The sequence below is a fragment of the Zonotrichia albicollis genome, chromosome 5 (assembly GCF_047830755.1).
Source record: "Zonotrichia albicollis isolate bZonAlb1 chromosome 5, bZonAlb1.hap1, whole genome shotgun sequence".
Taxonomy (NCBI): Eukaryota; Metazoa; Chordata; class Aves; order Passeriformes; family Passerellidae; genus Zonotrichia; species Zonotrichia albicollis.
In genome coordinates this window covers 22,451,144-22,477,898 of record NC_133823.1, presented here as the reverse complement: position 1 = coordinate 22,477,898, position 26,755 = coordinate 22,451,144, and the positions used below count along the sequence as shown (strand labels likewise).

Below are 26,755 nucleotides of genomic sequence, written 5' to 3'. Positions count from 1 at the left end.
GAATTCTTTGTCACCTCTCCTGTCTTCCAGGGAAGAAGTCAAGGGGTTTTATATGGGATTTCATGCTGCTAGGGAAGCTACAAAGCTTTCATGCTGTCTTACTGCAAACATTTGGGGTTGGTTTTTCCCTCTCCCTATTTCTCTCTTCTGCACACCACTCAGCCCCTCAGAAGAGCAAAACATAGTCATATAATTTTCATAATCAGTGATGCCCATGGCAAATCCAGCAGGTTAAATGCACAGTGCTTCTGTTCAGGCCAAACATCTGACACAACCCCTCCATTCTGCTGTCTCTTTTCCTAACACACAGAGGAAAGGGTGAGTTCTGCAGGGCTTCAGGAACCCTTGTCCCTGAGTGGTGCTATTTGAGCTGACAGAGGAAGCAGACTGTGCAGTTGTGAATCCCTCTCCTAACTCTGCCCTTCTGGCCAATGCTTCTCATCTGCACAAGCAGAGCTCTCCTTGAGTGCCTGCCCCGAGGTGCTCTCTGTGGCAGATTCATCCTGGCAGCTTGAAGCTTCAAAACATGAAGTCCACAGTTTTATATCAGCCAGCATCGCTCAGCAGCCCATGCTGGCCATGAGTTTTTAGCTACTTCATATGATTATGATGGGAAACTCCAATCAGCAAGTAATGAATCTGTTGATTTCAAAATCCATCTAGGCAGTGCAGTGTAAATTCATGCTATTCATTGATCATTGCATTGATTACTCGAGATTTTGGGAGGAAATTAGGCAGTGAAATTGCTTTAAATCCTACACTGTGAATGTCAGCCCACATCTCAAAATAATGTGATTTTAAAATTCTCCCTAGACATCTTATGCAAAGGAGAGTTCCAAAATCATGCTTCCCCACCTCAGATTGAGAATTAAACTACAAATGCTTTGTGTAAGCCATCTAGTTCCTACTGTCCACATTCATTAAGAAAGTGCTGTCAGAATTGGGATCTTGCTGGCTACAAACAACTTCACAAACTGATCCAAAACCAAAATGCCACCTAGGATCCAATTCAACAGCTGCTGAGATTCAGCCATTTCTGGAACAAACAATGACAATTGCTCACAGGACCTTAAAGCAAAATGATGTTAGACACACAGCCAGAAATACAGCACCAAGTGCAATCAAATGAAAATTTCAAATTTCCAAGGTGTTACAACTTGCTCTCAAAGTTATCCAGACCACTAAAAGTTTTGTCTGCTCTGAGATATTCTTTGATGTGCTGATGAACTATTAAAACCAAGCCAAATTAAAGTTCTTTTGTTAGCATGCACTAGCTATTAGAAGTACAATTTGTTTTCCCCTGCCAGAGTTTTGGAAAGTTTCAAGGTGATACAATTTTGGAGAACAAAAGGAAAAACCATGAAAAAATTCCAAACTTCCCCATTCCTGCTTTATTTCACTCTGTAGAGTCTCTCAGCAAAAACTATTCCCATTCTGTGAAAAACAATGCACCATTCACACCTGCTCACTAAGCAAACATGTTTTATGCAGTTGTGAAGTAATATAATCAGTAAGTATTATATTGAAATTAGTAAAATATGAGTAGCAGTGTCTGATAATGGTTTGTGGATGGTCTCTATGTTGTTCAGTGAGTCCCAATAGTCCCTGAAATGAAGGATAGTCCTCAGGTTATCTGTGTACTGCTACTAGTAATTTGTACCAAAATTCGTGTGTTTGTAATGGCTATTTTCATCAGCATTTGTTTATTCATTCATTTATCTTCAGCCTCATTAAAATTAGCACATTAGCACGTAAAGTGGAGTTCAGATTGGCCAATTTGACTTCAACAACTACCAACAATCCAAACATGAGATTACCCATACTAAATATGTGTTGACTTCCCCATACGGAGTCAACACACAGCCAAGAGATGTGCATCACTAAGAAACAGCCTTTCCCTGTGGAGCCACCTTTTTGCTACAGTCACAAGCAATTGTGATGGAATAACCAGAAGTCAACTCCTGATATCAGTTACAGTGGTCTAATTTACCTGTCATCAAAGCAGTGACTTTTGTTTTATCTCACTGTAATGGGGATCAGAGTCCTGACTGAACATTCCATACATACACACCACATAAACATAATACTACTAGCACCTGAGACAAGACTAACATCTTAATGTGTTTATTTCCATTTGTAGCTTGCGTGGTAAATGTATTGCAATGATAAGTGCTTTTTCCCATGTCCTCCTGTATTTTCACCTTTGTTACTGATTTCTCCCCTCTTCAAATGCTTTATGATCTGCTAAGTCAAAAGGAATAATTTCAATGTTAAGGAATGGAACAGGACACAACCCTGAATAGCAGAGGCAAAGAAATGCCACTTCTGTGTGAGCCTGTTGTTGCATTAGCAGTGCTGCTGGAGGTGAAGATGCCCAAACCTCTCCAGGGCCTGGTGCCAAGGCAGGGGGAGTGAGGAAGTGCCTACCTGAAGACGGCGAGGCTCAAAGACCAGAGCACGAGCGGCTTCCTCAGCTCAAACTTTGCTCGTTTGTTCATTAGGTGCCGACCACCAAATATAAAGGCAGCGTACAGAGCTGAAAACAGGAATGATTTCTTCCTGCAAAACAAAACCAAAAAACACTTGTCAAATGTTTAATTAATATTAGATACACAGCAGAGTCACATATGGACATCATGGCTAAGGGCTTGTGTGCTTCCTTGAAAGGAAACTCTTTCAGAGACATTCCTGCATTCCAGCTGAGCTTATCATTTCAGTATGAAACTACATGCCTGCACACACTTGGGGCTGGGTTCAGGCAAAACTGACCCTGGGGAAGTTCTGAAAAAGGACAGACAAATTTGGCTCCCATTCTTCACCAATTTCAGAAGACTGAACTTCTGTGAGGAATAGAATAGATGTGGCAGAGCCCAGACACACTTCTGCAAGCACAACATGGCTGGAACTTGAACCAGCTGATCACATTCTGTGCCTCATTTATCTTTTTCATACAAATTTTTGTTTCCTGGAGGATCTTCCCTATGTGGCATTTTAGTTTCCCACTGTTTCCCCTAAAAAGACACTTAAAGATCATTAGCCCTGCAACACACCATGATGAACCTCACAAGAAGCAGAGGATCAGCAAGGAGAGGTCAGTAGCCCCATCAAGCAGCAGAACCATGCTGGTTGGCACTGCCCTGTGGCATTGCCCTGCCTGTGACTGCTGGTTCAGGAAATCCAGTGCATTTGCTGAAAGGTCAAGCAGAGTCTCTAAAGGAACTTCAATTATACTCTTCAAATTGCGAATTTTATTTTCAAAACTGCCTGATAGTAGTCCAGCTCAGCAATAATCACCAAATATTTGAACTCTGCTACTGTAACTCATTTTAAATCAACCATTAGAGGTCCAAAATAGACTAAGCCTGGGACTCCTTCCCACACAGCACAACATTATACTGACTAAGGCTTCATAATGTACATCATTAATGGTGGCCTAACTGGAAGGGCATCTATTCAAAAATAGAATTTTCTCTACATAATTTATCATTACATTCACAAATATAGGAACTATGGACTATGGTTTTAAACCAGGAGTTTCTGGCTCCTATTGTACACCAAGAAAGAATGACAAATACTCTTAAGAAAGGTAACTACTTCATTAACGTGACTGAAAAGAACAGCAGCAGGCTACAAGACCTTTATTTCTTTCTGACACTGAAGGGTAGCTGTGGCAGACAGGCCTATGATCAGGGCATGGCAAACTGCCCAGGCTTCCCACTGGGAGAGAGGCTCAGCCATGCTGAGGTGTTCAGACTTTTCACAGGATTTTCAACTGGTGTTTAAATGACAGTATGTTGCTTCACCTCAAGATAAAAACAAGTATGTGCCATGGTGTCACTACTGGTACCAAGTAGATGCCACCTTTGGGCTCTTCCATTGTGACTGGTTAGCTGAGGTTATCTCATGGCTAGGAATCTGTCCAGCACAGCACAGCATGGTCCTGAGGGCCAAGCAGTGTGGTACAGCACAGTATGTGCCTGTGCCTCCTCAAGGCAGCTGGTAAAGGATCATGAGACCCTCGATGGCCAAGGGTCTTCCTGGAAGGTTCAGAAAAACTAAGAAATCTGTAGCACATCTGACTGGAACCTTCAATGCAACCTTCAATCAAGATAAATGAATTGAATTTTATATAAGTTTGAAAGCCAAGTAAAAACTAACCCAAGAGAGTCAGATGCGTATCAGTAAGCATTCTGCAGCATGTCATTTTCTGCCCACTGAGAAACTCTGTTTCTACTGATACATTTATAGCTCTGTGTTGTAAAAGGCAGGTAACCGCATGAAAATACACCTGATGCTCTGAGTAGGGGAGGACCCAGTGCCTATAATCCACTGGGTGAGCTTTAGCATCCATGCTGTTAAAAGCCCCAGGAAGACCCAGGAGAGAGCACCCTCTCACCTTGTGCACTGAGATGGTCTAATTGCCAGGGCAATGGTTATCATGACCAGGGTTTGAAAATGACAAAGCATCAGCCCTTATTCATATAATACAGAAAAAAACCCCATTTATTTCTACTTCACTGGCCAGGGAAGGGACAGAATCACCAATCTGAAAGCATGACTGCACTTTAACTTGGCTGGAGATCAGTAAATATTTGTTAACCAGTCTGGGTAATGATGAACCACCTCAAGCTTGCTCGTACTGAACCACCTAACTGTTTACACAAGATTTATGGGTTGAAAGATAGAAGCAGGCTCTTAGTGTGAGTCTGGACTGCATTCCCATCTCCTTCCCTCCGCAGCCTTTTCAGCAGCAGTGTGAAGCCCAGCTCAATGCCACCCTGGGCATGGGTGAGGTCTGTCCTGCACTGATCTCCAAAGCAGAGAGCAGAGCAGGATGACACCCCAAGTAATGCAGGGGAATAGAGTGCCATGCAGTGCTGCCATGCAGCTGCCAACACAGCACAGGCCATGCAGGCTGCCGTGGGAGGATGTCAGGATTCAAGAGCAGGAGCTAGAGACACTTTGCAAAAGGCAAGTTGGAAACAGTTCAGTTCTAGATCAAACACAGCCGAGACTTCAGAGTAACGATTCAACGTCAGCTCCAGTTCAAGACAAGAAAAGCAGTCTGAATGAGTTAGCAGTTCAGGTCTATGTTCTGTCTGTCTCCACCCTGAGCCAGATAATCTATATATTTACATCAAGTAACATTTCATTTTGCTTCTTATTACTGAAACTATCTTTTGTGAGTTCAATCAGTTTATTAAAGTCAATAGTTATGCTACAGTAATTAGAATAGATAAATTTTAGGTCGCTTTAGAGCTTTGTAATGAGTACAGCATTATTTACAATGATGGTAAATGGTACTCCCAGAGTATGCAGCTTTGTATCAGCAGTGGCAGCTTTGTATCAGCAGAGGCAGACATGGCAAGATTTGACTGCAAACATGATGTGAACTGCAGAGAGCAGTTGTCAGCAGTTTCAGACAAGGAGGGACACAGTAGTATTATCTCCCATCAGAGGTAAGCACAATACTGAATAATGGTTAGGCTGATCTTGAAATCATCCACTGTTTTGATCCCTGCTACTTTTTGCACTCAAAGGACTTTGAATTTTCCCCATTTTTTTCATCCTAATAATGGTTAAAAGAACTGGGCAGGCCAGGTGACAGAGTTACAAAGGGGTTGCAGAGGTATGTACTCTCAAGATAATCTGATAAACTCAATTAGATTGGTATTAACCAGTTTCCTACTAGTGTTTTCATGATGGATTTTCACAAAGGTTCATAATACAATCTGGTGCTGGGCTAGTGACATAAAGCAATGGCAATCTGACAGAATTCAATTGGGTCTGGTATGATTTTAGCCAAAGGACAGAAATATTGAACAAGCATTTTGGAAGACAGAGGTTTGGAGTTGTTCTGTAATGTACCTTTTCAATACTATTACCTGAAAAGAAACTAAATAGAGCAGAACAATGACCAAAAAAATTAACCTTGAAACTAAAAAAAAAAAAAATTCCTCAAAGTAATTTGGTAGCAGACTTGCATCAATAACTTAAATGTTAGCACATTCATATGTTTGTCTTCAATTCTGTTCTGCAGGGTAACACAGTAGACATAAAGACAGGGCTGCCAAATCCTCCACATTTTTCTGGCATTTCTGTTTCTCACAGTTGTCTCCCACCTTCCTACATTTTCAGACTTCAGGGACTAAGTACTATCTGTACTGAATACAACTCCATGTTCCTCTGACAAAAGTTGCCAGCTCTTTCCCCCTTTATAGGTTTCTGGAGAACCTATTAAAAGCTATATTTGGGCATACTACAAGAGTGGGAGGCAAGAGGGGCTATGGGCTAAAGATGTGGGACAGATCTTCCAGGACAGTAGCAGAGAGATGGCTGTGTCATGAGGCAAAGGAAGAGGAAGAAGCTGGGACATGTGATGTGAGAAAGAGAAGAGAAAGGATGAACGGTAAGCATGACAGCAAATGATGGGAGCTGGCAGCCATGAGATGGACATAGAGCTGGGACAGCATGGAAGGCCAGGAGGCTTGAAGTTCTTTCTGTGCTGGAACCCCTGGAAGGATCCTTCCTGCATCCACGGGCAGAGGAACAGAGACAGGAAAGAGGAAAAGTATAGCTGAGAAGAGGGAGGCAGAAATTGAGAATGATAAAGATAGACAGTAACAAAGCTTCTACTCATTTCCAGCAGGGAGTCCCACGCAGGAAAGCCCACTCAAGGCACCACAGAGTGACAAGAAGAGATAAGCCACCCAAGCCTCAGGCAGAAAAACACAGCACTGGGAAGGGGCTGCAAATAATCCAAAGAGGAAGGCAGTTGTAAACAAATGGCTAAGAATTAAGAAATCGTGATTTCCACAGAAGCACTTATTTATAAAATGATGAAAATGTAATATGTAATGTTACCACAGTATTCTAAAATTAGGGGCCGAAGCCTGAGGGTGAGCCTCCTGTGCAGCAGCATGAGACATCCCCCTGTCTCTGATGCAAAGTGAAATAGCCCTGAATATTGCACTACTGCTGAAGGAGGTGGTTTCAAGCCCAGATGCACTGTTGCCATTTTTTCCCCCTGAAAATAGCAGCCTGAGTCATTATTGTAGAGTTCTCTGATGCTAATGAGTAAACAGATTATATATATATGTGTCTATGAGTGTGTGTGCGTGTGTAATAAAATTGACTATTTTTACAGGATTTTCCTTAATTATTAAGGAAAGTCCTTACAGAAATGCCCAAAAGACAACCTTATCACAGATTGTTAAACTCTCATTTATCATGCAATATAGGATTATCTGCATAACGGCCTTCAGTAAAGGAGCAGTAAAGTGGTGTTAGCCCCCTCTTTCTACATTCCATAGGATTTTTAAAGCTTTTTTAAATCAAGATGTATTTACTTTGCACATTAAAGGCTCATTTTTAAATTCACTACCACTTCATCTGTTGTAAAAGGAGTACAACAGGTTAAAAAAATCCCACTGCAGTTGCCAGAGCAGAGTGTTGCTTGAAAGTAAACAAGCAGTTTCAGGTTCCTGACGTTATTCTCTTGGCCTTCATCACCATTTTATTGATGTAAAAAAAAACCCAACCAGATTTACTGAAAAAAAAAAAGGAAGAAAATAATGTCTGGCTATATGAAATATAAGGGAATTTTCCAATTTTCCTACTGCTTTCTCTCAGCTTTCAACAGAAAGTAACAGCAATAACTTGTGTTTATAATTGAAACTGCTAACTTGAGAGTCTAGCTCAAGTGCTTTAACCTGAACCCATGCGAATCACACAACATACCCATGGTCCACAGATCAGGCAGCAGGGCTAGTAGCCTTGGCAAAGTTACTTTCTCTCTGATGCTTATTTAAAAATCACACATTCTGTACAAAAAAGGGTGTGAAAACGCTTCTCAGTCTCTCAGTGTTTCTACCTCAGAAATACTGTCAAAGCAAACCTTCCTCTGTCTCTTGACTGATACAATTTTGACAGAACCAGCAAGAAGAGATCCAATGTGTGGATATGCCAGATCTGTGTATGAAAATATAACCTGTACTCCTGGCTTAGATTTGAGTTCCTGCAGCTGCTTCCCATTGACCATAGCAGCCTTCATAACAGAGAGAGAAGGACACACAGAAGAGGAAGACCTGTCTGATACCCACATGCCAACAGAGTCTGATTTACTCCTGCAGCTCAATACCCTTTGACATTTATATTTAGCACAGCAGTGATGACAGTCACACAGACATGTAGGTGATTCACTGATGATGGTCTCTGATGTAAAAAGCTATCAGAGAGTAACCACAGATGTATCTCATACCAATCATCTGATCCCTTCGTTTCTAAAGCCTGTGTCTCAAAGGCCATTCAGCCTCCTCGTGACAGGTACTGTTGGATGTGCCAGTCTGTGCTTCCCCCAGGGCTGGAGCAACTCTCCAGGCACCTCTCTCCTGTCTGAGAGCAAGGGAAGAGGGGTCAGGGCCCTGGAAACACACATGGGCCAGGAACTGTTATTCCCCCACATGTGCCTTCTCTCTGGGCTGCTGTTCCCATCACCCAATTCTGTCATTACTGCCAGATGTAGTTGTGTCACTGCCCCGACTCCTCAACCCACACAAAGGAAAGAAACATGGGCCTGGGAGGCTGCCAGGAGGACTGATGTGAGACCTGTCCCAAGCACAACATTGCTGAAAAGGATGGAAGAAGGATGAGGAAGACTTGTGTATGCACACTTGCTCTATGAGTGCCAGCAGCTGAGCGGAGGGGCAGTGAAGCCCAGGTCCCCACTGCCCAGGTCAGAGTGCCAAAGGTGAGAACTGCAGGGGCAGCAACCTCTGAAAAGCAGAACAACTATTTTTTTGTGGCATATCACCAGCTCATAGCCTGCTCTGGTCCAGTGGAAATAGCCCCAATTCACCACCAGCCAATTTGCAAGAGCTAAACTATTTAGTGCAATACAACACTGTCCCAGGGGAGCAAGAGGCTGTGCCCACCTGAGCCTCTGCCCACACTGCATTCAGTCAGACCCAGGGGCAGGAAGCCACTCCTGCCTTGGCAGGGCAGACAACAGCCCTAAAATTACAGAGAGGAGAAACAAGGGCACGGAAGTGTGGGGGCATGGGGGAAGGTGGCTCATGTCCTGCACCTCCCTGATGGTTGCATCTGTTTTGTTGAAATGTTTGCCAGTAATTTGTAATACTCATGTTTGTAAAACATAGGTGTTAGAGAGTATTAGACACACACTTCAAATGTGGGCACAGCTAGGGACAAAGAAAGCAGCAAACTTTTGCTGTCTTCTCTGTGAGTGGGAAAATATAAGAAAAGCATAAGGGTGGGAAAACGAAGCTAAAATTCAGGAACAATTTGGGGTTTTTTTAAGATAGAAGGGGCAAACTCAGCTCTGAAGCATAGTCCCCTGTTCTTTATAAGCCTCATAGAGGCTTGATAGAACAAACCATAAATCTGTAAAAAAGTTACAATCCCAAATACAAGCCATGTCACAAGAGAAAAGAACCTCTCAAATAGAAAGCACTTCAGAAAAACACCCCAAAACAAGTTCCAAAACTTTGGGTTTTGAAACCAAGTTGCCAAAATTATCACTGAAAGAAAATCAGCTTCATCTCCGGCTCTGCCCCGGACTTCCTCCACTTAAGCTGTGAATGGGGACCCACCCAGTGGAGATGGCAGGTGAGTGTGCTTGCCATGACAACAGCCACCCCTGAAGTATTCACCTGGCACAGACAACAGTGGAAGTTGCAGCTCAGTGGGTTGGGTGACTGGGGTGAGCCACACCATACCCTCTGACTCAGTTGGCATCCCAAGTGACACTGTTCAGCCCAAGTCATAGCCTGCACCAGCTCATCGTCAGTGCCACCACACATCCCAAGGATGGGCCACATCCCAGGGAAGGCATCTGACCCCACTGTTACTGACACTGATCATAGCTAACAACCATTTTTGCACAACTCCCTCCAAGATTTACAGGGCTAGTGCTAAGACTTGAATCTAGCCCCACAGGACCCTACTGGAAAAATGATGGCCATCCCTGTCCCTGTTAAGAGCCTTTACAGGAGCTCAGTGTAGTCAGAGAAACTCCTTGAATGGGAGCCTGTGCTAAATCCATTGATATCACTCTGACAACACACATAGTTTTTAAGAGAAAGATTTGGGGTTATAACAGGTGACAAGTCAGGGTGTCCCAATTCCACTTGATATTTCCAGGCATTGTTGAGACTTTCAGGCAGTTGGTGGAGAGATGGCAGAAAGCAAAAAAGCTAATGTAGGTCATAGGCACTGCAGCTCTAATGAAAAGCTACAGTACTTTCACTTTTAATTTCATCAAAGTAAATGTAAACCTCTGGCCTTCACCATAAAAACCTGGTAGTAAACACAACTGCAAGTGAACTTGGGGACTACTAACCTACATCCTTCCCAGCTGAAATCATTCTGTTTGTTCCTACCTCTCACCTGAAAGCAGTTAATGAAGATGCTAATAGAGGTATGTCATACAGACATAGCTGAAAATAACTAGATTTCCAAACTGCCTTACTCCTTTGATCTGCTTTATCTGATCAAATTAATCAATGGTTATGACATTTCATAATTTTACACTTAAAGGAGTATGTCAATGTAAATCCTTCAAATCCGAGAAGATCCCTGAAGAAACTCAAAATGTTATTTATATAGACAGGTGTTGTTTTTTTTAAACTGTTCAGCAAATAGATATTTGTTTATTAAACAGAACAAAACACAACTCAACTAACAGATCAATAAGAACACTTTACTGAAGATGTCTTTGCCTGTGCACCTGCAGAAAGCCTCAGCACCACAACGGCAAGTTCATGTCTCTCTACCATTGCAAAGGCAATTTGTAACTATTCTGGGAAAGTGTCTGTTGGATCCCAAAAAACATTTCAGTAAAAATAAAAGCAGTCATTTAAGATGAAGCATGGAAAATGGAGGGGTTGCAAGCAGCAAGTGTGTTACTTTTCTATCTATCTGCCTTAAAAGACATTCCAGTAGACATTGCTCCCTTCCAGCCTTCTGCAATACAGCCTCAGAAAATGATGTTGCTACAACTGTCACTGGATTGCAAAACACAAACAAATAAAACTGTTCTGATTTCCCCGAGAGCGTTCTCGGCCAAAGGAGTCATGCATGATTTTCCCATAGAGCAGAGAGCAATGGCAGAAATAGGACAGCAAAAAATAATACACAATTAAGACCTTACAGCCAGAGCCTGTTGATCACCTTATAAAAAGCACCACCATATAACTTTTTCAGTGCTAGAAAACATTAAATTATCCTAGAGGAAACCAAACTAAGGGGATGCCTGAAAAGCATAATAATTTAGAATGCTGTCCTGGGTCTGGCCAGGACAGGGTTAATTTTGCAGTAGCCAGGAGAGGGCATGGCTGGGACCCAGAGGTTATTCTGTAGCACCACATGTCACTGCTGAGGTTGGAGGTAAGGGAGTGTCTTCTGGGAAGAAGGGGTTCCTTTTGGTCAAGTGAGCATGGCAGGGGGAGCTGTCCAGTCCTGTTGGCTGCTGGGGGTTTTGTGTGTGAATCCTTCCTGTCCTGTACCCTCTGTCATTAGTACTGCTGCTGCTACTGTTTGTCTTCTCTTCTCATTGCTCTTTCCAGTAAATTGTTCTTATCTCAACCTGTGGTGCAGCAGGGGAATGGCCAGGAGGGGAGTGAGTTAGAGGAGCCCGGGTTTTAGTGGGAGTTCTAAACTGGCACATACCATTCCTAAACCACGTCAGATATACACTTACTCCACTCTTCTTCACCACCTAAAGACCTAAAGCCATACACATGGATGAGAGCAAGCCAGCAATATCATTTGGTGGCCTAGCTTTGATTAGAAGGGGATAGTGGTACCAGTGACATTGCAGTAATGGAACTGTGCAATAAAATGCCTTGCTTTCAAACTTTCTGAATGTCCAGGCAACCTGTGGAAGAGAAGGCAGCAAATGGAACTCATAAAAAAGGACATTTTGGTGGAGAATCAAACGAAAGAATATCTTCCAGCATCTCCTACTGAAGAAAAATCAGGTCATCTTGAGAACAACTGCCTGCTCTGACTAGTTCCACAGTACTTTTTGATGCATGATGTCAAGGACTGCTTGATGTAAATGTAATAGAATCTTCAAGGACATGTGACCTTTGTCTATGGGTGAGAGAGCAAGTGATAAAGGATGCTAACGGACATGCCGCAGTGAAGCCAGACCCAACTCTTGACCAATTGGAAACCGACAAAATCCAGAAAAAAATGGGGCAATCTTTTCATAATCTTTTCAATTACCTCTCAAAAACAAAGAGCTCTGCCCAACAGCCATTCTGCTTCTCAATCAACCGGAAATTGGGTCAGAACAAACAGAAAGGTGTTTGAGCAGAGCTCAAAACTTGCAATAGAAAGCAGTTTGGAGTAGCTAGGAGGCAGATTTACATGCTGCTACCTCCTCCCAGCAGATTGCTTTGCCACTTGCCCAATGTGTCCACTGGCAGGGAAGGTATCATTATCTGATTATGTTGTCATTACTAAATGGCATTTTTGTGAACTAAACCTCACTACTACTTACTTAAGAGTTTCCTGCTTTTCGTTCCCAGTGGAGGCTTCAATACCCAGAATAATCTGCTAATAAATTTCCAGGTACTTTCAGCCTGTCACAATTTCCATGTGATTGACTGTGACCTATAGCTTCTCCATTAAATCCAGAATTGTTTTACTTGAAATCAGTCAAGGCAGTATCTTTAAAGCAGATCTTTTCAAATGCAAAGGTAGAGGCAAACTGGCCTCAATCCAACTAATAAGTCTTTGAGGAGTATATAAAACCTAATGAGAAATACTGCAAGCAATAAACTAGCGGAAGTAATTTTCTAATTACTGTCAGAATTTTCAGGATCTGAAGTGGACAAAATTTAAGAAGCAGGATGACATTCCTATACCTGTAGTGGAAAGAGTGGGACAAAGGAATGTAGCAAGAGCTCTACACTGTACAATCACCAACACCTATTCCTCAACTAAATATCATAGCCTGGCTGTTTTTTGGCCATTTCCTGCAGACATCCCACTTGCACTCCTGAACAAGTCCAAAACAATTGGCATAAAGCAGCAGGAGTGGCACAAAGCAGTACAAAGTACAAGGCATTAATGTAGCTTGTCTCCATCCTGTCAGCAATATGGCTGTGACAGCTTGTTCTGCCTTTCCACTTCTGCCTGCAGCGTCAGGCTTGGCACACTCCCCTCTGTCTCTCTCAACAGGTGGCAGGACCCACTGGATGTCCCAAACTAAAGAGCCTGAGTCTCTTTTTGCTTCCAGCCACGATGGTTTGACCGACTGCATTCTGCCCTCAGCCAACCCCTCACCTAATGAGATGGGATACTAAACTGCTTAGCCGTATTTCACTTTCCATGGCAGCATAAGAAGACCAGGTTACTGAAGGATTAGGAAGTGTAACATGAAAGTGTTACATATACAAAGAGAGTTGCCTGTCATGGTGTCTGCTGAATCTTGCTCAGAGGGAACCTGTTAAAAGACAGGAGAAGCCAAAAGGAAAGAAATCACAGACAAACAAGGTGATGAATCTGGACTAGGGTGGAAGTGGCTGACCCTAGAGAAGGAAAAGGAGCATTGTGAGGAGAGAGCAGTGATTGACATCTGGCTCTTCTAGACAGGCAGACAAATGGAACAAGCAAGGGCATAAATATGAACAAATTTTTAAACAGTTCACATATATCAGCAGTCAGAATTCAATGGCTGTGGTCACTAAGGGACAAAAAGCAGAACCAGATCATTGCAAATGAATAGGAGAGCTGTTAGCATGTCAGTGATCCTGCTTCATATTCTTTTCAAACAGGAAGCAGCCTCCCATGAAGGTAAAGAACTTATTTAAGTTACCTGACCTTGGTTTGTTCTCAAAAGTCACATAACCAAAATTTGTTTTACATCTCCTAACATATTCCATTTGCTGTTCTTTTCTTCATTGGATTGTACACAACTGTAACTTGTGGATTTTGCTCAAATTTCTCTCCATGGCAGGTTTCCTAACTTATGGGTGGCCTATAAAGAGGTTAAAAAAAATCTGTTCCAGCCAAAAGCCAGGCTAGTCCTACATTAATTTCTGTACCACACAGCTAACATAGTAGAACACTCTCCACTCTCATCACCTATGCTTACCACTTTTCTTTCGTGGGGCTGTTGTAAAGTCAGCAGTAAATCTGCCTCCTGCATCTGCCCACTGTTTCTCTCATGCTATGATTAGATGACACATGAACCCATTTGCATCAGTATCTCATTCAAGGATGCTCTATTCCCTTTGCAAACAGAATACAAGAGTCCCTTGGCCCCTGTGTGCCAGATTTGGTGGGCAAGAGAGAGGGAAGAAGGTGATCTTTCCAAAGACAGTGTTTTCTCAGGGCATGCACTGAGGTGCTCCAGTGCTTTCTAACTCCTCTGCCAGAGCCCACCAGCTGAACAAAATCTACACCCAGGCACTGGTCAACATCCCTGCCCCTGCACCTGGTGGCCCCATCACAAAACCCACACATGCAACTGGGAAATATCTGATGCTTTCTTGCTAAACCTGCATGATCCAAGCACCTACCACACTCTCCAGGGGTGGGGCACTCCAGTTTCTGGGCATTAAGTACACATTAATAGTAGCCTGCTTTTATGAGCCTCTCCTTGGGAAGATAAATGCTATCTCTTTGAGGTTGGTAATAATCAACACAACTGCACATTTGCCACCCAGCTAACCTAACTGCCTGGAGAAAAAGTTGCACAGCTGTGCATTCAACAAGCTTTGCCACTTCTATGATATCCTACAGCAAATGGCAGTTTGCTAATGTTTACTGCTTTTGGTTTTGCTTCTTCTGTTGCTGTAGCTTGCTTCGAGATTTATGAGTGTAAGCATGCTATAAATATTAGAGACTTCCACAATTACTCTGCATCTGGACTGACACTTCACTCCAGCCTGTTTTCCAAAAGGGAGATAGTCTTGGAATTGAAAGCACCAAGGGGAAAGAGTTTACTCACATTTTAGGGAGCTATGCCAGTGATTCCTTTTCTGCCCCATTGCAAGGGGTTTTCTACTTTATCCAATTTCTCCAGATCATTGGGACTCCAGCTCACTAAAAAACATTTGAGAGACCTGGACCTGCACCACCACCAAGTGCCCACCAACACAGACACACGCCCCTGTGTTCCTGCATCCTGGCCGTGGTTCTGCTGTGTTGCAGTCAGCCTGTACCTGCACTGACAGCCAGCAGCAATGCTCTCAGGCTCAGGCTCTGCTTTGCTTCTCTGGGGCTCCAGGCTGCTGTGTCCCATGGTCAGCGCAGTGCAGGGTGCACCAGCTCACATGGACATGTCCAGTGCAGCCCCTCACTCTGGTCCTTTCCACTAGTCTGAATGAACAAGGTGACAGCAAGTACAGAGGGACAAGTGACCGAGAGAAACCTCTGAAGAAAAATAATTGAGTCTCCTCTGTCTTTTGCCAAGAAGGAACAACATTCATGCTCAAAGTTTTGGTTTAGCAGTTTCAGTCCCATTGGTAAAACAGGCTGGGCCAAGCAAAAGCACAGTTAGTTTGTGATTCATTGCAAATTTTTTTTTATTTCAGCCTACAATTTATGTTTCAGTCGTTCTACCTGTCTACTCTATCAGCAAAAACAATCAGCAACTCCCCGCCTTAGACATTTAGCAATCTCATAGGACCCTGGTGACTTGTTCAAAGATATATCAAGCCTGTAGTTGCAGAAGTTTGTTCTTTTGGGAACTGAATTCTCATAAATACTGCTTTGAACTTCTCATCCACGTTTCTGGAAAATGCTGGATCTGTGTTACAGTTGCCACTGCACCCATCTTGCCCCACCCCTGATAGCTTTTGCTCTAAATGAAACAAGGACAAAGGCATGGCTAAAAACTAGATGATGGACATAACCAGACTTTAGTCACAACTGTACCAGTCCTTACCACTTAAATCAGACTGTGCTTCCTTGTTCTTCTATCTTGGTATTTAAACAATGTGCTGATATAGGGCTATAGTCCCTATAGCACTATAACACACTTTATTCATGTCTCACAGGTGCTTGTTCGCTTGGTTGGTGTGAAGAACAAATCCCATTTCTACTCACTCACTCCAGTTAAATAACACCAGCACTACGGATAAAAATTAAATACTACTGATAATACTACTACTGGTAACATGCTAAATGTTAATTAAATAATAATTAAAGAAAATTGATTTACTCACAAAAGAGGTAACTAGTTGAGAATGTGGCATTATGTAATTGAAACTTAATCCCAGTGCCAAATTTGCGTTCACAGAAAGACCATAAACTTCGAGTAAAACTGTATTCAAACGACTTGGTTAAATTTGGTGCTCACAGGCTGATACCTTTCTAAAAAGGCTCATGAATTAATTCCATTAGACCTTCTAAAATGTACTGATGACAGGATGTGTTAATAAGCACTGGTTTGGGAGCTCCTTGAGATCAAGAGAAAGCTGGTAATGTGTCTGTGTGAATTTAATGGCTGCACTGATCCAAAAGAGCAACAGTGCAAAAAACATTCTCAAACAGCTGCTTCTCTTCCTCACCATTGTACACTGAAGTGCTTTAAACCACACAGTTGTTTAAACTATAGGAGTGGCACATAAAGCATCCGTCCGGCATACATGCTGCAGCCAAAATGAAAATGTGAAAGTCCTGGTACAAAACCCAATCATCCTGCAGCTAATATAACTGGAAAGTAACAGAATAATGTCTTGATGTCCCTGCATGGCTTATTCTTATATGCTAATGCACTTTGGAGAGAGTGAGCAGTCCTGGAAAACTCCCTGCATCCAAAGCTCCATGCACCCACCAGGACTAGGGCTCCTTCACAAAAGGAAGGCTCCTCCACTATTTAGTTGGTTTTCCAGCAAACTTTGTGAGCTTCCTGAATGGTGTCTCTGGGGCACAGAATTTTAGACCTAGAGCTGCAGTCTAGTCACTAGTCAAAAGCTTTTCATGAGATGTTTCCACGACTTCAGGTCAGCAACCTGCAAGGGAGCTCATCCAAATGCTCCCACACCCACTGCTTCGTAGTCTGCCTGGAAAAAAAATCTCAGCTTCCCCCAAATTAAACATTTTATGGAGAGGTAAAATAGGCTGGGGAAGTATTTGTCTCTGATGGGTCTGAGGAAGAGGAAGTCAGACAGGCAGGGAGAAGGTTGGGAAATTAAAGGCCCTGCAGCTGCCTGCCAGCAATGGCACGCATCACTGCTCCCGTGGCTCCCTGGGCTGCAAGTGTGTGTCGCATGAAATAAGTCCACACCTGATGATTAAATTTCTAAATCAGCATTTCCATGTGGTGCCTGGGGGCAAAATATAGGGCTCTGTCATCCTTCCTGGAGCTGTCAATACTCGACCAAAGAAACTGGAGGAAAAATGTGGAAACAAAAAGCTGGAAGGAAACTAAATTCAGGTCATGGCTGTGAGTTAGATCAAGCAGCTACAGAGTGAAGGCAGGTCCTTTGCTTTGCTTTCTTTCCCTATTCAATGCCAGACTTGTTTAACAAGACTCTTCTTGGTGAGTTTTCTTTTGTAATTAACAAATGAAAAGGAAACATGCTTCTCTGCATTAAAAGAAAAAACAAACAAACAATGTAGCTGTTTTTTGTAATCCTTTTCCATTTTTAATACTAGGAAAAGGTTTTGCTGCCTCTGCTTAAGTACAGTCTTACTTTTCAGCCTTCTTTACTTTGGGAGGGAGAGGGGGAACATCTTAAATGATTGAGGATTTCTGCATACATATTCAATGATAAACACTAACAAAATAACAGTGAGAAGCAGTTTCTAGCACAAGGGCTGGGCAAATCTATCAAAACAGACACAGTGGACGGCTGCTGATCTCACAAAGTTCAAAGGATTATCTTGGTCCTCAGCCTGCACTAACCACACATGCTTTAATTATTTTTTTAAGTACCTTTTGATGCCTTACATAGGCTCACACAACTCTTCCCTGACTCATGTCTATTAAAAAACCCTGGCAGGTTGAGTTTGCTCTCATGCAAGAGGGAAGGTGAGGAAGGTACATAATTGCTACCGTTTTCCTGGCAGCAGAACAAACCCACAGACGCCAGCCACCACTAAGTGTAGGCAGGAAGGTGACTCCTAGGCATCAGGACATCCAAACTCTGGGAGACTCTGCTTTCCAAGTGCAAAAATATTTGCCTGCTTCAAAGATGGGGCTTCGCAAGTTCGGGGAAAAAAATAATTAAAGACCAGGTGATGGGCTGCATGACCCTTCAGGTTCCTTACAAAATTAAACTGGGCTTGGGCACTCCTCCCTGCACCCAATCACCTCCTGCATGACTGTGCTCAAAGTGCTCACTGGGAACACAGACCCAGGAGAGGAAAAGCTCGGTGCTGCTGGGTACAGCTGGGTGTGACACACAAAGGTGGCAGACAAGTCTCACCTCTACCCTACAACAGAGTCATTCTGCAAACAGAAGCATGCAAGCCTAGCACCTTTAATTTGCAAAAGCTTCTCCTCTGCCTCCCAGCACTTGCACTTTGCCAATGCAAATCCCTCAGGCTGCAAGGCTGGGACTTGTTGAGCAAGATGTACACAGTGAAACTCTGATTGAGACTCCTGCACAGCACAGCAGCATAAAAATGATATACAGCCCTCCTCTGGGCAGGAAACTTCCTACAAACCGCATACCCAGGAGAGCTGCAGAGCTATCAGCAAGGAAGGCAAATCTAGAGAAGGAAAGAAGAAATGGAAAAGTAAGTTTGCAAGCATTAAGAGACACAGATCCGGTCTTGCACAGCCACATAGTGACTGCTAGCCTATCTGCTGCATCATCTTCTGCATCCTTGTAGACCGGTGACAAAGGATGGTTTCTATTTCCAGGGCCCCTGAAGACAAGTGCTGTCTGAACTACTCAGACACAGAGACCAGACTTGGGATGAGGCTTGAAAAAATCTCATTACTCTGCACCTTGAGATGGGCTGGAGTGGCTGCAGTGGCAGTGGGATCAGCAAGGATCCCAAAGTGGTCCCTGTCATGGTATCAAGTCTGCCTCCAGCACAGTGCTCTGCAGACCCAGGGGTTTTGGCTGCACTGATAAAAGCTGGTAGCTCAACCTAAAATGAATAAATTAAAATTAGGATTCCTTTGGGGCTGACTCATAGCAGAAATGTAGTATTTTACTGGCCTGTGCTTCCCTTCCCCCATGTGCTCGCCTCCTGCACAGCAGAACAGTGAAGAACTACAATTTACTAGTGAACAGGCTCCCACACCTCCCCAAGCCAAGCCCAGCTTTGCTCAACACTCCAGGTTCCTGCAGCTACACAAACAGTTTAAAGGGCTCCAGTTTAAAAGGCAACTCAGAGCCAAATGTTTAAACCCCTTACTCAAAAAAGCCCACTGAGCACAGATTCCTCCTTCTATTTGTTTTACCAAAATGCTTTGCTGCATCAGTGCATTGACTGGGCTGACAACAGTGCTCCTGAGAACTAAACAGAAAACTGTTTGCTAGGCCATTCCTAGCAAGTATGTCACTTATAGTAAGAGCACGTTTTTGTCTGGCTTGGTTTGGATCAGTGGTTATTTGTTATGCATTACCATAGAACAAAAGAGGATGAAGATTTCAGGGTTTGGCCCTACACTGCTTGTGAAGAAAGGAAGGAGAGAAAGGGAGCCTGTCTCCTAGTGATAACAACATTTATCTGAGCTCAAGACTTGGTAAGTCTTGGAAGTTTTTACCAACAAATGTTGACAAGTCTTTTGTAGTTTCTCCTTAAGGACAGCATGGCACTGCCACCCATGGCAGCTCAGCCATCGTGGCAGCCAATGCCAAAAGGGCCGACAGGGAATGAACTGAGTCACTCTTTCACTTCAGTTCAAGTCAGCCCAGGTCACAGCTGAGGTGATGCAGAGAGACCTGCACTGATCAACCTGTAAGGGTGAACAAAGGGCTGCCAAGTTGGTGTTTGTTCCCAGTGCTAAATGTTCTTTTCCACCTAATTCTCTAGCTGCAACCATGCATGTGTCAAGAAAAACTAGAATCATAGAACCTCTGAGGCCAAAAAAGACCTTTAAAATCATCGAGTCCAACCATTAACTCAGCACTGCCAAGTTCTCCAAACCATTTTAGAACCACCAAGGACGGTGACTCAACTACTCCACAGGCAGCCTGCTCCAGTGCCTGTCAACACTTCCTGTGAAGACTTTTTCCCTAATATCCAACCAAAACCTCTTCTGTATTTCCTTGAGGCCATTTCCTCTTGCCCCATCACCTGTTACTTGGGAGGGATACAAAGAGGATAGAGTCAGACTCCTCCTGGTGGTGCCAAGCAGCAGGATGAGAGCCAATGGGCAGGAAATGGAAGAAAGGAAGTTCCATCTGAGAAAGAATTTCCTTACTATGAAGGTGACTTAGCACAGGTTGAACCCCCAGAGAGGTTCAGGAGTCTCTTCTCTGGAGATATTAAAAGCCATCTGGACACAACGGAATAATATGTGCTAAGGGACCCTGTTTGAGCAGGGAGGTTACACTAGATGATGTCCAGGGGTCCCTTCCAACATAAATCACTCTGTGAAAAAAGACCACCCCTCAACTCACTTCAAACTCCTTTCACATAGTTGTAGAGTGTGATAAGGTCACTCCTGCATTTCCTTTTCTCCAGGCTACACAACCCCACCTCCCTCAGCCACTCCTCATGGGACTTTACCCTCTAGACCCATCACAGCTTCACTGCCTTTCTTTGGACAGAGTCTTAAGTTAGTGCAACTTACTGGGAAGAGAGGGTAGGGAACAACCCTTGCTTAAGGCATAAGCTGGCAGAAAGCACCTATTTCTATATCTGAGAAACACAACTCAGCAACTCCAAGCCAAACATAAATGCTGCAGGCAAAGCTGCTCTACTGCCTGTCAAAGAACAAACATATTTTTTCCTGTCCTTTTGATCTGCACAGGCCCAATGGGAAATAACAGACAGAGGATGCCAAACACTGCCAAAAAATGTGGTGCAACTGCACAGAAGCCAGAAAAGATTTCACCTCTCTCTGACTGCCAAAGAAACACTTAGGTCTGGTGCAAGCTTAGGGGCATCAATGAGAAATTCCTTGAAATTTCAGAGCACTTTGAAAAAGCTGCATATCAATTGGTGGACCCTGTTTTTTGACATCCCTAAGTCAGACAGCAAAACTCAACTTTACAATCTTATTTTATTTCTTAGTCCCCCAAGTCCCTATCCAATGCTTTTTCTTGGTTAAGCAAACTTTCTTATGGGACTTAGCAGCTTCCAGTGATCTCTCTTTCTGCGTGACTTATTCACAAGCAAAAGTGTGTTGAACCCTATTCCCCTTCCCTGAGGTTTCTTGCCATACCTCTCAAGTGTTTTATTCTGCCTTTTCCTGACTGGATTGGCAAGATTACCACTCCCTGCATGGGTGTGTTGTCTATATCTATATTGCTTAGTAAATGAAAAAGAAACAATTCAAAAACTATTCCTCATCTAAAAAATTCTCGCAGCCTGGCTTTCAAGAGTGAATTAAACAAAGGTATCTCAAGGGTGGAACTACACATCTGACCATGTTCCTGCTGTGGTCAACCACAGGAGTCAGTCCAAGCCATTTACAGCCTCTGCATCCTTACAACAGGCATTAGCTGGGAGTCAGAAGGGGATAGACATCAATGCAGGCTTGCCTTCCTGCTTCCTTGCAGGACTCCCACTCACTGCATACAGGCAGCATCATCCCTGGTCCCACTACAACTTAGCTTCTTCCCAAGGAAAACTGGAAGTTCCCAGGCTGCTGAAGAACATTCCATATAAAGCAGGAGCAAGTTGCACTCAACTAAAGAAAAAACCTAGTTTCTCTTTTTCTATTAATCTTTGGCCTGTATAACCCAGCTGTGTCCACTAAAGTTAATTTCACTGACATTTGTGGCATTACAAGACTGTAATTTGCATTGGTGCCAGGCTGTCTGCATTGTGAATCTGCACTGTACAACTCCACTGTACATCTACCCTAGTGGAGGTTTCTCTAGAGTAGGTCTGAAAAACAGAAATAAAACCAGAACTTACCAGGAGCAGAAGTAAATGAGTTTCATCTTTGGTTTACATCATCTTACTGGATGCAGCCTGTATGTTACATATCAAAGTGCCACCTCATGAACTTTACTATAGGTCACTTGAAGTATCTCAATTTAGTTATCCAAAAGTAAAATAAATATGTAATTATATTTTCTATCTGTATCATCTTCTTACAACTTCGGAGACCCCCATCTCCTGTAATGTCCTGGTACACTACAGTTTGCTGGAGCCTGCTTACAACACAAAAATCAGAGACAATAGAGCCAAGAGGGAAAACTATATCTTTCTGCTAGTTTCTCATACCTGTGCAAACTGCCACAGCGTTATGAGACACATAAAGACATGTTAGTATGGACAGATTCACAGAAACAACTCCCCACATACAGTATTTTCCCTAACAGTGGACTGTTGGTAGATGCAGCTAACTTCTGGCCATAATTACTACATAAGGTGGTTCATCTACTTTAAATGCCTGTGTAACCTCATTACTGCTCATACTCTTCTCACACGCTTTTTTACTTCACCCCAGAACAGGCCAGTGCCATTTTACAGACAGAAGACTGTGTTACAAAAATAGGCCTGGCCACAGTCTTACCTGTGCTTTTGAGTCTCTCTTGTGGAGAAATGCTGTCCAATGGCAAAACTGAGGAGGAACAGATGTAGGACTTCTTCCCTTTTCTCGCTCCTCCCTGACTCACTCTCATTATACTCAGGTCTCTCTACATCGAAACTAGTCTTGATACTGGGGTGCATTTGGTTTTACCAAATGTGAGGGTTGTCAGTCACAACACTCCTGCCCCATAACCCTTCTTATCTTGCAGACTTTCTGGTGTCTGTGGGAGGAAATGAGGCACAAAATACTGCCCAAGACCCTGCCTCTACTCAAGGACACTTCTGATTATTCACTTCATTAACCGACTGCATTAGGGAACTGCTGCACCAAGCAGATCTACATGTAGGTCACATCTACATTCTCCTTTCTAATACATCTTCATGATTTGCAATGTATTTATCTCATTTAGAAGCAGAATAACATTTCCTACCACAGATTGAATTTATTCAGATGCATAGAAGTCAGCTGTCTTTACCACTGACAGATGCACTTCAATGTAATTAGTTTCATGACTATTAATGAAATAACTCATTTGAACTTTTGCCACTAAAATGTTAATGAGTAAGACCAGATAGTGGCTTGGTAATGGGATATAGATACTTTTACAGTTTGCTAGTTTAGATCTGGCCCATGTCCACCATGACCAAAGGTCATTACTACCTGAAGACTATTTGATAATCTGCACGAGTCGAGCTGGTAGCATTAAGGCCATGCTTAGCAAGAAACAGCCTTATCATTTCCTCTCAGCAGAAACACAAAGCTGAGGAAGGTCACTGCTACTTTTACACAGCTGTGGTCAGAACATTTCAGACATTAGGACTGTTCACCCAGCATCCTTCACCAGCAATGAATTCAATGAAGGTGAAAGAGAAATAACTGGAGTTGAAAAAGCTTGTGGATTTTCTGTGCAAGACACCATTAGCCTCTCTGACTCACTGCCACAGATTGTTTGCTTTTAGCACACTTGTAAAGAGAACAGGAAAAATAAATAAATACTAAACCCATAAAAGACCATACTGCATCTAAGGTTTAGCTAGTCACTCATTAGGTTCAGAAGTGCATTTAGGGATTGTTAATCCTGGTATATTGTGCCCTCTTGAAAGCGCAGCAAACCAAAATACACATACAGCTTTAGAGTAGCCAGCATATATTGCGCCCACCCCTTTAAAATTTATACTGTTCTGTTTGGTACTGATACAATTCAGCCCATACATAAGTACATACCAAAATTATAAATTCACCCTGACAGCATTCCAGTGCAAGCCTTAAAAGATATTGCTACCTCTTCACAGACAGTAAAATGTGACATGGACAAGCAACAAAATTATTTGCTCAAGGACTTAAATGAACTAGGACTTATTACATTTTCATGGAGAACTTTAGGACGGGGAGGCACACCATAATTACTCAAACAGAAATTCTGAGCACTCAAGCTGGCAACCCTTCTCTTGTGGCTGCATACGGGCTCGACCAGGGTTACGTGTCTCACTAACAGGATGATACCTCCAGCACCATGTTCCTTCATCCCATCTAACTCCTGCTTTTACATGGAGTCACAACAGACATGCAATGAGTCCTGAACAAGCACCTTCCTCCAGCACTGATTTTGACAAAATAGGCAATGTACACACTTAATGCAATTCCCTAGCTTACCTCAGCTTTCCCCTTCTTTAGTCTCCTAAGAACAGTTTTATTTGGACTGGATTATTTTCTGCATGAGATTACTGGTGGGAGATCTCATAAACCCTCACCATTGTTTTGACCATAAAAAAGGAAATTAAAACTGCTGAGTGGGACCCAGTCCTCTGTGGATTTGACAATATGATCAGAGCACTCTTTCAAATGTAGTTACAGGCTACTGCCTTCCAATGTTCATGGGTGCAGATGCAGGATAAATTAAATGCTTGCAGGGTGTTGTTATTTCATGAATTTTTAAAAAATAACGGATCAATACTTAGCATTTAGTCATGTCATATAGGATAGTAATTCTAGCTCACCTGTAAAAGAAAAAGGACTGCAGCTTGGATAAAAACCAGTCACTGATCTAACTGAGAAATTGTCATATATTTACATTTACATATATATACTGAGCCTCAGCAATTGGCAGTACATGAAAGAGCCAAGAACAAATTTTGAGCAGCGTTCTCTTAGATGTCACAGGGAATCGTGACTGTAAATGCTTGTGACTGCAAGATCTTGGTAGCCAGTCTGCCTTTCAGAGCAGAGCTGCTCAGTACCTTTTGCAGACTCTCATAAGGTATTTCTGACCAGGAAACTCTTGGGGAGAATTATAACCATTAGTCACTTTGAAAACCTTGAGACACAGTAGATATCCAAGACTGAGCACCTGACTTCATGCACATTTCAAAGGGAAACTTTCACATTACACGGTGTAGCCATAACTCCATAGATACTAACCCACACACAGGCACTCTTTTTCCACCATTTCCAGATTTCACACAAATACTGCAGCAGAGTAATGAAAGCCATGTGTTAAGATTCAAACAAATAATTCTTCAATTAGTTAAGAACCCTCCAAATCTGACACCACATAAACAAACATGGCTTTCCCTAAATTACACATGCACCCTTCAGTAATAACCCAGCTGCTCTGTGCTTTCACTTGCTCGTCTCCAGCTGGGTTATGGAGTCACCCCTGCAGTCCTTGCATAAACACCTACTCGTGCACACACAACCTTCCTAGACAAAACCCTCCACGCTAAAAAAGGCTCCAACCAAAAGAACCTTGGGCACACTGGAGTGTCCTGGTGAGTGGCTAGAGCTTTACTCTAGGAAGCCACACCATCAGTCATCTTAACCACAGCCACACTTGAATTATTTGTTCATTGACTTTAAATAGTTATTCTAAACAGATTGGATGGCAGCTTCCAAAACATATTGATATTACAAGGCAAAGGCAACAGAAGAATTACCTCAATGTATCAAAACCAAATCTGCCTGAATTCAGAGACTTGACAGGCAGAATGTGCACTTTTACCAGCACTGCTTGAATACAAAGCTTTGATTCTCTAGAAATGGGGCACTTTATTCTGTATTTATATTTTTCCTCAAACAGCAAGGTACGGCACTGTTGTACTACAGACAGATCTTTTTATTGTTTGCAATGATAATTTCTTTTTTTTTCAAATATTTGGGATTCTTCTGAAGTGGGATCTTCTGCACTTCACAGTGACATTCCTGAAATAACTTTGAATAAGAAATAATGAGCCTCCCCTTACTTTACAGGTTCTCTAATACAACATAAGCAGCTTTACAAGGCTTAGCTAGTCTCTGCTGACCTAACTGCATATTTTACTCCTACAATAAACTAAAATAAGCAGCCTGCTTCCACAACAATTGACTAATTGACATAGAGCTTTTGTTAGTTTCTCAATAAAAAGCAATCCTAGTCTTTCAAAAATCAGGCATACCAAGTAACAGTGGAGAAGATTACTAGAAAGAGAGAGAGAGAAGGACAGACACACACACACACATCTCAATAAGCAGATCAGTGTGCTATGGTTGTTATGTGGGGTCTGGTTTTGGTTGCTGTTTTTTAATTTATTTTCAATTTCCAGCCATTTAGGGTGTTTTTTTCATTGCCTCTGATTCATTTTCTCACGCACAGACACTGTTCAGATCCCTGTTGGCTCCTGTGTTTGAGCACTCCCCCATCAGTGCTGCGGTGTTTGTATGGGATGTGTCTGCTACTGAGTCACTGTGTCCCTGCAGAGCAGGAGGTCACTTGCTGCTGGAGCAGAGCACCCACAGGGAATGCCCAGAGCTCAGCTGGACTGGAGAAACATCTTTTACATAAGAGACAGGCTCCTCTCTGCCCACCATCAACTGCCCTGCCTCTGCTCCAGAAGCAGCCAATAATGAGCATTTAATTAACACAAGCATTTAGGAAAAGACAAGCTTGCAAATTTTACTATTTGGAACATCTATGTATCTTGCACTGAGCAAAAGCAATACCTGCACACACCCTATTTACACACTCTGTGCATACTGATATTGGGATGTATGGGGAGGAGAGGGAATTTAATTGCAACAAACCCTAAAACTGCTTTCTTAGACCCAGCCCATCACACCTGTGATGGCAGA

The 26,755-nt window shown here is 42.8% G+C and overlaps 1 protein-coding gene across 1 annotated transcript in view; it reads right to left on the bottom strand.

Annotated features, from left to right (window-relative positions):
• Positions 1–26,755, bottom strand: part of ELOVL6 (ELOVL fatty acid elongase 6) — a 75,278-nt gene that overhangs the window by 22,934 nt on the left and 25,589 nt on the right. Inside the window, exon 2 of the mRNA XM_074541034.1 lies at positions 2,428–2,559. Within this exon, the coding sequence (XP_074397135.1) occupies positions 2,428–2,559 (132 nt within the window). The remainder of the gene's footprint in view (positions 1–2,427; positions 2,560–26,755) is intronic.